At 40.1% G+C, this 12,630-nt stretch overlaps 1 protein-coding gene across 5 annotated transcripts in view; it reads right to left on the minus strand.

Moving 5' to 3' along the window:
* The window catches only part of asph (aspartate beta-hydroxylase), a 32,115-nt gene that overhangs the window by 3,594 nt on the left and 15,891 nt on the right, over positions 1-12,630 (minus strand). For all 5 annotated transcript variants that reach the window (XM_055025343.1, XM_055025344.1, XM_055025342.1 and 2 more), the window contains 6 exons: positions 3,666-3,755; positions 2,894-2,986; positions 2,318-2,388; positions 1,704-1,772; positions 280-1,096; positions 102-134 (listed from right to left, as the gene is read on the minus strand). In XM_055025343.1, the coding sequence (XP_054881318.1) occupies positions 102-134; positions 280-1,096; positions 1,704-1,772; positions 2,318-2,388; positions 2,894-2,986; positions 3,666-3,755 (1,173 nt within the window). The remainder of the gene's footprint in view (positions 1-101; positions 135-279; positions 1,097-1,703; positions 1,773-2,317; positions 2,389-2,893; positions 2,987-3,665; positions 3,756-12,630) is intronic.

Consider the following 12,630-nt stretch of genomic DNA (forward strand, 5'->3'; position numbering starts at 1 on the left):
ACACCCACACACGCATACACGCGCACACACACGCACACAGTCTGAGAATTGAGCACAGGAAGACCATTCAAATGGGAAAAACATTTCCAAAGAGTACCCACCTTCCTCTGCTTCCTCCTTTACCTCTTCTTTATCTGTAGATTATCAGGGAAACAAAAAGTATGAAGAGAATGGTGCTCAAAGTGCAGGAAGGTTAATAAACACATATTTCAACACCAGAACCAAACTCTGACTAGTTGAAATTCAGCTTGAGGTCTTTCTTCCAAGTTCTATTCTCACCTGGAACTGATTGATCCTCCTCTAATTCTTCAGGAGTTTCCTCCAGAGCAGCTGCCTCTGTGGCTTCTTCAAACTCCCTCCCCTCCTCTACAGGCCCCTCCTCCTCTACAGCCTCCTCCTCTAAAGGCCCCTCCTCCTCTACAGGCCCCTCCTCCTCTACAGCCTCCTCCTCTAAAGGCCCCTCCTCCTCTACAGGCCCCTCCTCCTCTACAGCCTCCTCCTCTAAAGGCCCCTCCTCCTCTACAGCCCCCTCCTCTACAGGCCCCTCCTCCTCTACAGCCCCCTCCTCTACAGGTCCCTCCTCCTCTAAAGGTTCCTCCTCCTCTACAGTCCCCTCCTCCTCCGTAGGCTCCACCTCCTCCATAGTCTCCACCTCCCCCATAGGCTCCTCCTCTTCTGCAGGCTCCATCTGCTCATCAGCTTCTTCTTCTATGTTTGGTTCTTCTGAGAAAGCTTCCTTCTCCTCCACAGGTTGTTTTTCTACAGCAGCCTCCTCTGAGGGCTCTGTCTCTTCCTCAGCTACATCCTCTGAGTGTCCAGGTTCTTCTTCTGCAGGCCCCTCCATAGCAGGCTCCTCTGAAGGAGCTTCTCCCATTTCCTCCACAGGTTCTTCCCCTTCTTCTGTGGTAGCTACGTCCTCCACAGCTTCTTCTGTGAAGGTCTCCTCTGCCTCTACCTCAGGGGAAGCATCCTCCTCCTGCTGAACTGGCTCCTCCAGAACTTCAGCAGGACGTTTCTCCTCTTCTGTGGGCTGATCAGAGTCCTCGGTTTGTTCTGCATCCCTGGCCTCTTCAGTTTCCTCCTCAGCTGCCTCCTCCTGAGGCAGAAATACTTCACTTTATGAAAAACACACTTACACTTTCTGTTTACAGCTACAACTGAGGCTCAAGGAAGGAGAACAGCATAGAAATGTTCATTAATTTTAGTAATTCAAAAGTAAACTGAAAGGTCCATTTACTAAACACTGAATAATGTATTTAAGCTTTTATTTCTGAGAACATTAAATCGATTATCAATTATACCCAACCCTCAGAATATTTAAATTTTCTGAGAAAGTGAATTTTAGGTTTTCCTTTGCTACAATAAATCCTCGTCAAACATGACAGAAATAAATGCCTGAAATAGAGCAGTTTGTTAAATCTGTATATGTTTTTACTCCAGAAATCCACAAGTTTCACTTTTAGATCTCAACTACAAACACCAGTCCTTTTTATGCTATTTTAATCTATATATATATGGCCTTCTAGAAGGCACTTTACTTAATAGGTAGATTTCAAAAGCAGGATTTTTCTCCTTAGTATTTGCTAAAATTCATAGCTGCACACCTGAACCTAGTTAAGATAAGTCCAAACTTCCAGTTGCAGTAGTCACATTAAAAAGCAGTTATTACCACCGTGGTGTAACAGAATGACCATATCACAGACCTCCACAGGTGTGTCTTCCTGTGCAGCAGGAAGCTCATCCTCCAGCACCTCTGGATCCTCCTCTAAAACCTAAAACATCATGTAACTGTTACACATTTGAAATCAAATATTTAACTAAACTGACAAGAAAAGTTCTGAAGTGGAAGCAAAACTAATATGTATTTTGTTACATATAAATGTAACCTGCATTAAAGAGTATTTATCCGGGAACATGGGATGAAATGTTTCTCCTCAATAAATACATAGAAAAGGAAAATACCCTGGCTCCAGTCTTAAGGTTTTACTTCAGTAATGAAGAATCTCACCCACTCTAGTGAACCTGACTGGGATTAACGTCCAGCTGGTGAGCACAGAATGTGTGGACAGGAGTGTCCAGCATGGGCGTGGCCAGCTTTTCTAAGATGGTTTCTGATGACTTTTTTGGAACTAATTTGGGTCAATTGCAGTATAAAACTCCAGCAAGTCAGCTAATACGCTCTACCACCCATAATTCCTTTGGTTTCTGGTCAATCAATCACTAAACGACAAAATATTTCAGTTTCAACATGTAAGTAGACAGAGAACATCCCAAAATGAAAAGTGAGCTGGAGATTAACTTGCTGGACTGTTCTAACCTTGGGAATCTCCTCGGGTTCTGGTTCTGGCTCCACCATCTTAGGCTCAGCAGGTACTTCAGGTTCAGCTTCTAAGACAGAGAAGCAAAGAAGTGTTCTATGTCCATGAAGCTTTCTGAGTCGGTCAGAACCCCCTCACAGTTCAGACTCATACCTGGATCATTAGAACCTGCTGTATATGGTCCACATTCAGCCAGTGGTACTGATGCGGGACTACAGATTTCTATTGGCTGAATGTTCTACTATCAGCCCAGAGCAGGAGGTCAAACTCATTTTTGTTTCGGGTCACATGAATATCATATTTTTAGATCATCAGTGATCTAAAAACTGCTGGTTGTAGCAGAACCTATTGATCAGACGACCCATTAATAAACTGTCCAAAAAAATAGACAAATAGCTGTCTGCTTTTCAGTAGTACTTAAAAGTTCTAATTGGAGGCCGCATAAATAGCTGTTGTGGTCTGGATTTGGCCTGCAGGTCTCCAGTTTGACACCTGGCATAGACAATCACTCAACATCCCTGCTAACAAAGAAGAGATCTACACTTATTACAATAATACCATTTGGAGACAGTCACCTAGTGGTAGCGCTGCAGTCTCCTCTGCCACAGCAGCTTCAATCTCATCCTCACTCAGATCTTCCACAGGCTCAGGGTCCGGTTCAACTATGGCTGAGCAAAGATCAGGACATAGAGAGAGTTATTGTTTAGTATCAAAGAGCTGGTGTCTGAAAACCGACGATGAGTCACATAGATCTGCTTATGGATCACAGTATCGCTCAGCTGAATACTGTTAATGTCAAGTTTAAACATTGCTAATCTACAGCAGCATATAATGGTTTAGGAACAACATGTTTGGTGTAATGCATCAGTTTTAAATTTGAAACCTGTTATCTTTGGATTTCTCTGTAGACCCATCTAATGAAATAGAACCTAACACTGCCCATGTTAGGACTGGTAACCGAGTGCTTCAGGATCTAATTCTGAACATTTTTATATTGTCCATAATGTTTCATCCCCTTCATGTTGAAATTTATGTTCGAGTAAAACCAATCGATGTAGATCTATAAACAAAATATTAAATGGAGACAGCAAAAATAAGTTCTGAAAATAGGTAGAACAGGACTGAAAATTAATAAAAAAGTTAAGCCAAGTCCAAATATAAAAAGTGCCCATGTGGTTATAATCTAAATTAATTTGATAGCCTGTTACCAGTTCTGAAATGTATCAATACCTTGTTTCAGACAACAAAAATCTTTATCTGCTAAACTTGAAATCCTGTGAGGAACAGTCCTGCTGAGGTGTTCAGTTCAGACCTGCTGCTGAGGGTCAAACATGGATCATGTGGTACCTTCTGGTGTTGGTTCAGGTTCCGCAGCATCCACAGCAGGAGCAGAATCCTCAGTACGGGTGAAGGTGTCAGCGGCCTTTTCTTTCAGTCCTATATTAAATAATGCACAGATTGTTGGTGGTTTGTATGGAAGAGTAAAGAACAGATGAAGAGTGAACATGCTTGTGTAATACTGTAGAGCCTTTCAGAGGTATTCACATCTTGTCATTTTTCCCCTCACTTTGTGACATCATGACCAGAAATGTCTAGATTTCTCCCACACCGCAGCAAATTGTGAAGTCAAAATGGTTGTTTTAATGGTGACTTAAAAGGGTCTTTTAAAGAAGAGAGACTTTGTTAATGAATGAATAATTGATTTTAAAATACTGATCACCGATTACCCAAAAGTAAGGAACTCGGGACTGATTCATTAGTGGTCCACTAGTCTGTTTGAACAACCAGCATCTTGTCTTCGAAAGTGTTCTGGATTTACCTCCATCCTTCTTCCCATTCGGTTTGACTCCCCCACATTCACTTCCGTGATGTGTTCTTTGGACTTCATGTGTTTGCTCACTAAAACCCAACAAACTACATTTCAGTGCATTCTTAACAATAAACCCTTGCACATTTACAGACTTCATTTCCACCATGCCTTTCTTATCAAATTGTTTTAATGGTTTTGGTTTCCTTTGCAGTCAGCAGCCTCTCCCATCATTTCAACATTCTAGTATTATTAAAGCATGGCCCATCACAAACACTTTTTTTGTAACTTTTTCAATTCAATAATATTTTTTACAGTAGCTTTGAACTGCATTATGTTTTTCCCTTTTCTTCACTGTTAACCAACTTGGCTAAGTATAATCCTGGATTTCACACAAACATTTTCATGTTAAAATGTGTAACTACAGATGCTACTCCAAAGTAATGTCAACAGAACTGTGTATAGAAAATTAAATTGCAATAAAAAACTTGCAAAATTAACAGTGAAGACCTAAAGCTGATGTTACAGAGTTTCCTGTATTAAAAAACATGTTTTACATGAGTTAAAATGTGAGGACATGGAATAGAATTTGAGAAGCATCAGGTCGCATAATGTGTTTGAAGCATGTATGTTTTTTCTCTTTTTGCACTTCTGCTCTGAATAGATCAGGGGTGTCAAACTCCAGTCCTTGAGGGCTGGTGTCCTGCAACTTTTAGATGTGCCTCTGCTGCACCAACTGAGTAGAATAATTAGGTCATTAAGGCTCTGGAGAACTGATCTACACCAGGAGGCAGTAATTAAGCCATTTCATTCCAGTGTTTTGTACCTGTGGCACATCTAAAAACTGAAGGACTGGAGTTTGACACCTATGCAATAAAGCAAGTATACTGAGACCAATGCAGTGGAATTCAGTGTTCTGTTGAATCCTGAATGGATATGAAACAGAATTAAATGCACAGGAAGGAGCGTTATTATCCTATGGCATCAAGTCTTCCAACTTCATTGAAATTAAATGCTGTTACATAATGTACTTGTGAAGATACAAAGAACACAAAACCAACAGAAACAAAAAATATAAAAAAAAGTTTTAAACAAGGATGAATGATCTTTATTGGCCAGTGAAAAATCAGTTGATTCCATCTTACAAGCTAGGACTAGATTCTTCAGTCTAGTCAATTCTTTTTGAAAATAAACCTGAATATCTCTTTGATATGCTGTGTTTAGGGATGATGAAAAATAGTACCTAATTTAAGGTACTAGTTTTCATTTTCTATTATTTTAAACAATTTAGCCTTAAAGGCTACAACATTAATCTTCTTCAAATGTGGTTAACGCTTTATTTGACAGGTTGTGAACAACACTGTCATAAACATGACATTTCACCTGATTAAACTTTAAAAATTATGTAGCTTTATGTTAATAAAGCTAAAGTTTAATCAGTAATACTTTTATAAACAAATTTCAGTAAGAGCATGACTTCTTGGTTAATGTCAAGTTGTCATAATGAAGACATTTTGAATAATGTCAACTTTGCATTAAAAGTGTCATTATTACTGAATGACACTTTATGACAACAGTCATAAATATTTATGAAGACTTACTCATGTTCATGACAGGTTTTATGTCTTATTCACAACCCGTCAGATAAAGTGTTACCATAAAGGTTAAGCTTCAGAACATAAACATTATGACATTTTTAATAGAGAATTTTTTTTAATTCTGTGAAAACATTATGGCTTGATTTTTTCCAGACTGATCTATTTTTCTGGGAAATTCTGTAGAAAGAGTAGACACAATTACAAGCAGAAACATTGTAGCCTTCTCCCTGATCTCACCTAAAGCTTTTGTGAATATTAATATTTTACACTCAGACACTTAAAAATCTATTGAGCAATTAAGATTTTTTTAATTAACCAAAAAGAGCAAAAATATAAGATGTTATTGAGGTGTGATTTCATGACTCCTTGCTCTGATAGGCTGCATCCTTCCATTTGCACAAATGGAAGGACTTGTTTTCATACAAAGATCAGCTGACTGCATTCCCTTCATTTAACGGGTCATATTTAAACAAAACAAGAATCACAGGTGAAACAGATCAGGACCTATAGTCCCATCATTTAGAGGTTCTGATATTTATTACACAGGTAACAACTATACAATATAACTTATATTGACTACCAGCCCACCAATCAAAAATGGCTGTGACTGGGAATGCCTTTCTTATAAAATGTACAGAGCTCTGAGTTTATTTTTTGCCTCCTTTAACAGATTTCTCAGCTCTAATTTTCTTCCATTTTTCTTTGAGAGTCAATTTCACTTTTTCTTCATTTTTTACTTCCTTTCCCAGCACTTTTTCCTCTCTTTTCTTTGATTTCTTCTCCTCTCCCTTATCTTTGGTCTCTTCTTCCTTTTCCTCGCCCTTTTGTTTAACCTTTTCTTTTTGCACTTTTTCCAGAGCCCTTTCCATTTCTTCTTTCTCCATCTTTTCCTCCTCCTCCTTTAGTCTGCTGGCCACTCTCTCCTTCACCCTGGCAGTTATTTCCTTCCTGCCCAGGTCCAGCTCCTTTTTCTCCTCTTCTTCAGCCAGCAGCTGCCTGACTTCAGCCAGAGCCAGCTTAGCCATCTTCTTGGCCTCGACACGTTCATGGATGATTGCCAGCTGCTGCTTCAGAGCCTCTCGAAGCTTTAAGCCAACATCTCTGGGTGAAGGGGATTCTGGGACAGAACCATCAACAACACTGTTTGTTGTGCCACACCAATCAGAGGAAGGATGAGCAGCAACACCATGCTCAGGTTCACAGCAGGCAGCCGTGGGAAAGTCAGTTTAAATTCAGGATCTCCATCCACAGCATATACAGTTGACACCAGAAGTTTGCATATACTGAATAAAAAGACACATTTTTCTCCTCATTGTCTCAAGTTAAACCAGACCAAACTTCTCGTCGTTTTTTTAGGTCAATTTGAATTACCAAAATTGCTTATATTGTCCAAATACCACAATGATGAGAGAAAGCCTGTGAAACATATTTATTGAGGTCTTCAAAATCTGAAGTTTACATTCTTCCTCTGTATTTGGCAGCTTTACCTGGTCCATTCTATCAGACATAACCGCTGGAACCAAGACAGGTTTGTAGGCCTCCTCATTCTCTACAGGGCTTTCTCATGACCACACTTACACCTAAACACTGACTTTGTAGTCACTATGTAACCTGGCTGTATCTTGGGGTCATTGTTCATATACAAGACAAATTTAAAATCAGTTTAACTTCCTTTCAACAGAAGGAAGTTAAACTTCCTTCTGTCAAAAGAAAGAAGTTAAACTCAGTTGCTTGAAGCTGCTGCATCAAGCAGCTTGAAGCTGATGTAGCAGCTTTAAGCATCAGAAAGACTGGAGAAGCTCCATGATTCTCTTCCTGATATCTTGGCTCATTTCTGCTGACCTTCCCATCGTGTCAAACCAGGAAGTGGTATGTTTCATGGCCTTGAAATACATCATCAGGTGTGACTTCAGTTAACTAAAATATGCCAGTGAACCAATCAGAGGTTTCCAAAGCCATAACATCAACATCAGGACATTTCCTCATCATTTCAGGACAGTAAACACACAGTAAGCTTCTGATTTTGAAGACATCCATGAATAAATCTGACATATTCTCTCATGCCTCGATGAGAGAATGACTACTTGATAAATGTATCAAGTAGTCATTCTGACTTAAAGCAAGAGAAGTTTGGTCTGATTCCTTTCAAGCAATGTGAAGTGTTCTGTGTATGTAAACTTGTGGCTTCAATTTTAATCTGTAAATATCAACAAACCAGGAAACTGAGAATTAATTCAAATGAAAATCAAGGAGAGGTAGTTTTATTCTCACACTTTGTTTAGTTCAAGACCAAAACCATGTAGAAGAGGATTATACTCCATGCTACACTTGGACACAGCACATCTTCATGCAGTGGCTGTTGTAACTATACCTTTATTAGCTCCTCTGCACACCCCTTCTGCAGGTTTATCATCTGATGTTGCATAAAAACAAGATTAGGATTTTAAAAAACTGCTCCTATTCACCAAATATTTACTCATGTCAGCTTTGTTTCCTTCATGTTTCCTTCTCTCCTTAGCTGAACACACACACAACGAGGAAGAGGGAGAAAAACGAGCCAAACTAACCTGGCAATAAGTCATTTGATACTACACTGCTCAAAAAAACAAAGGGAACACTCAAACAACACAATATAACTCCAAGTAAATCAAACTTCTGTGAAATCAAACTGTCCACTTAGGAAGCAACAATCAGTGTTGCTTCCTAAGTGGACAGTTTCACCTGCTGTTGTGCAAATGGAATAGACAACAGGTGGAAATTATTGGCAATTAGCAAGACACACTCAATAAAGGTGGGGACCTGGCTGTAGGTGGGGACCACAGACCACTTCTCAGTACCCATGCTGTCTGGCTGATGTTTTGGTCAGTTTAGATGTTGGTGGTGCTTTCACACTCGTGGTAGCATGAAACGGACTCTACAACCCACACAAGTGGCTCAGGTAGTGCAGCTCATCCAGGATGGCACATCAATGCGAGCTGTGGCAAGAAGGTTTCTCACTGTCTGTCAGCGTAGTGTCCAGAGGCTGGAGGCGCTACCAGGAGACAGGCAGTACACCAGGAGACGTGGAGGAGGCCGTAGGAGGGCAACAACCCAGCAGCAGGACCGCTACCTCCGCCTTTGTGCAAGAAGGAACAGGAGGAGCACTGCCAGAGCCCTGCAAAATGATCTCCAGCAGGCCACAAATGTGCATGTGTCTGCACAAACGGTTAGGAACCGACTCCATGAGGATGGAATGAGAGCCCAACGTCCACAGGTGGGGGTTGTGCTCACACCGTGCAGGACACTTGGCATTTGCCAGAGAACACCGGGATTGGCAAATTCATCACTGGCGCCTTGTGCTCTTTACAGATGAAAGCAGGTTCACACTGAGCACATGTGACAGACGTGACAGAGTCTGGAGACGCCGTGGAGAGCGGTCTGCTGCCTGCAACATCCTTCAGCATGACCGGTTTGGCAGTGGGTCAGTAATGGTGTGGGGTGGCATTTCTTTGGAGGGCCGCACAGCCCTCCATGTGCGCACCAGAGGTAGCCTGACTGCCATTAGGTACTGAGATGAGATCCTCAGACCCCTTGTGAGACCATATGCTGGTGCAGTTGGCCCTGGGTTCCTCCTAATGCAGGACAATGCTAGACCTCATGTGGCTGGAGTGGTCAGCAGTTCCTGCAAGATGAAGGCATTTAAGCTATGGACTGGCCAGCCCGTTCCCCAGACCTGAATCCGATTGAGCACATCTGGGACATCATGTCTTGCTCCATCCACATGGAGCAAGACATGTGGTGCAAGACTGTCCAACTCCTGGACTGTCCATCCACTGTCCAGGAGTTGGTGGATGCTTTAGTCCAGGTCTGGGAGGGGATCCCTCAGGAGACCATCCGCCACCTCATCAGGAGCATGCCCAGGCGTTGTAGGGAGGTCATATAGGCACGTGGAGGCCACACACATTACTGAGCCTCATTTTGACTTGTTTTAAAGTTGGATCAGCGTGTAGTGTTATTTCACTGTGATTTTGTGTGTGGCTCCAAATCCAGGCCTCCATTGGTTAATGAATTTGATTTCCATTGATGATTTTTGTGTGATTTTGTTGTCAGCACATTCAACTTTGTACAGGACAAAGTATTCAATGAGAATATTTCATTCATTCAGATCTAGGATGTGTTATTTGAGTGTTCCCTTTATTTTTTTGAGCAGTGTATATGTAGAAAAACACTCAGCAGGTGTTCATTTCTGACATTTTCTGAATTTAGTGAGTCGAAACAATTACAGTCGTGAACAATCTTCTGACCACCTAATGTCTTTAAATTACACCTTTAAAAGTTCAAAAGCAATACTGACAAACATTAAATACGAAGATATAAATTTTAGTTGAGGAAAAGTATCAGCCAGTACCCCTGAATCATTGCTAAACTGTAACATAAAATAACTGTCAAGTCAACTACAAAAACCCCATGTATAAAATATATCTGGTGTAACTAGGGGTGTAAAGACATCTTGATGTATGAGACATTAAAACTAGAGCTGCACTATATACCATCATTCACCATGTCTGTGTGCAATTATTAATCTAACAAAGGACTTTCGGTATTGCAGTAATTGTTGGCTAATATATTTCAAGGGTTAGGGATTTTCATTTTCCATGTAAATGTAATGTTTAGTCACCTGGACAATCTCACAGCAGAAAATGTTCATACTGATGTGTAGCAGAGACAGGAATATAAGCCTTGTGCTTCTACATGTACCTTTTTAATTAAGCTGTTTAAATTGCTGTAAAGTTTTGAAGTGTTCATAAATTATTTGATGACCAAAAAAAAAACAAAAAAAAAACAATAAAGCTAATCTTTCAGTTTTGGGTTTTCTGCCTTAAAGGTTTGTGAAGTTTAATTTACCTCAAGTCAAAGCCTGAGGCGGTTCATTTCACTTCAAGAAAAGCCTGTTTTTAAAAGTCAGTTGTAAGCCAAGCATTCTTAACTACTCTAGGAGTTCACTGCAAACTGTGACTCATAAAAACACGCTCTTCACATTCACTGAATACACCTGGAGCAGGTTTCAGCTCAGTAAGCCTGTGACTGTCACTGACAGGAAGAACAATTGCTGAGACGGAGGAACTGGCATTCAGAACGCCTGTAGAGGGGAAGGAATACTTATCTAATCTGCAGCATCAGTGTCTGAAAATCAGTTATGATCCAATGTTTTAGATAAATGCAGCCACCTAGATGAGGCACAGGCCAGGTTAGCAGTTTCTGCTCAGACAGGCACATGGAGAAGATGGAACTGTCAGTGGATATTGTTCAGACAGAAGAAATCTAGTTGAGCTTGCTGTGTGACTAATTCTCAATATATGAAATACTAACTAAAAACACGGCTAGTAAGTAAATATGGGAAATAAAGTGTCATCTATCATAAATGAGAACAATTCTGGTCATTTGTCATTGGTAATAAAATGGTCACTATTGGTTCAGTGAGTGGAATCGTAAATGCTGTGCTCATGTTTCAAAATTTAAATGAATGGAATCATTATTTTGCTTGGCTAAATGGCAGAGCTGTACTAACAAGTCAGTGTCATGACATCTATTTGAACAATTGATTTCTCCAAGTACTGAGAAGTTGTAAGTCCAAGATTTAATTGTATTTTAGATCTAGCTTTATCATGAAAGTATTGTAGTTAAAACCACAAAATATTACAGTAAATTTGAGGTTGACTTACTCGAATCTGTAAATCGAGTAAATCTCATTAAATTACCTTCAACACAATAATTCTATCTTTGGGGAATAAATATGTGGCTTTGTGTCTGGCATAAAATAATTTCATCAATCTGATAATATTTCACAGTTTAGTATGAAGTTGAGATACATCACACATCGCCAGAGAAAGCACCTCCAGTTGTGGTTTCCACATTCCTACAGCATTCTGGGTACTAATCATTCATGTACTATAACATTTACATTTTGTTTCATTCCAAATACAAAAGGTTTATTATTACCAGTGAAGAAATTTTTCTCCATTTTAAATTAAAAGTTTTAAACTTGAAAGAGGCATAAAAAAGGCACAAATACATGCAAACAGTACAAGTGTGTAGAAGCTGATTTCAGTTCAGGTTTCTGGCATGCAGTGGAGCCTCAACACATTTCATGATTTTTACTGTGTTACTTACTGTCTGTTGTCAACAGCCTTGTGCAGAAAATATACAGTGACTGGCCAAAAAAAATAAATTGTCACCAAAAAGGTCACTGACATTTGTTCGGAGTGACCTTAGGTCACCTCTATGGAGTTGCTTCCATAAGCTTCTGCAAAGCCACCAGATTTATTTCCATCCAATGTTGCATGAACTTTTCGTCAAGATCTTCTTGTATTGATGATGGGAGACTCTGACCACTGCTCACAGCCTTGTCCAGGCAGAACATATCAAAGAGTGTCAGTGGGGTTCAGGTCTGAACTCTGGTGGATGATCCACAGCAGAATGCTTCAGTGATCAGCCATCATTCATTTCTTCTGGCCACATTTCTTCCTAAAAGAAAATGCTTCCCCACTTTCCCTTCAACTGATTATAAAACCTTGGCAGTTTATAACCCAGTCATTTCTGCATCTCTTTAGTCTGTTTCAAAAAGGCTCAAATTATTGCATCAAGCAGAGACAACATCCAACATCTTTTACACAATGACAGGATGTGTCTCTCTACATGGTTTAAAACACGAGAAGCTAAATATTAAATAATTTGTTGTCACCCAAGCAATAATTATGCAGTAAGACGTTTGGCCCAATTTACTTAGTTAGATCTAGCTGGTGACTTTGGTTTGGCCAGGCAGTGTATGTTTAAATTCTTATGGGCTGACGGAGAGAAACTGAGAGCAGAGTTCCTGAGGATCCTCTCCATACCAAGGCTAAGGAGCTGACATCATAGGAAAAGATCT

This window comes from Poeciliopsis prolifica, unplaced genomic scaffold, assembly GCF_027474105.1.
Source record: "Poeciliopsis prolifica strain line A6 unplaced genomic scaffold, Auburn_PproV2 SCAFFOLD144, whole genome shotgun sequence".
Lineage (NCBI taxonomy): Eukaryota > Metazoa > Chordata > Actinopteri > Cyprinodontiformes > Poeciliidae > Poeciliopsis > Poeciliopsis prolifica.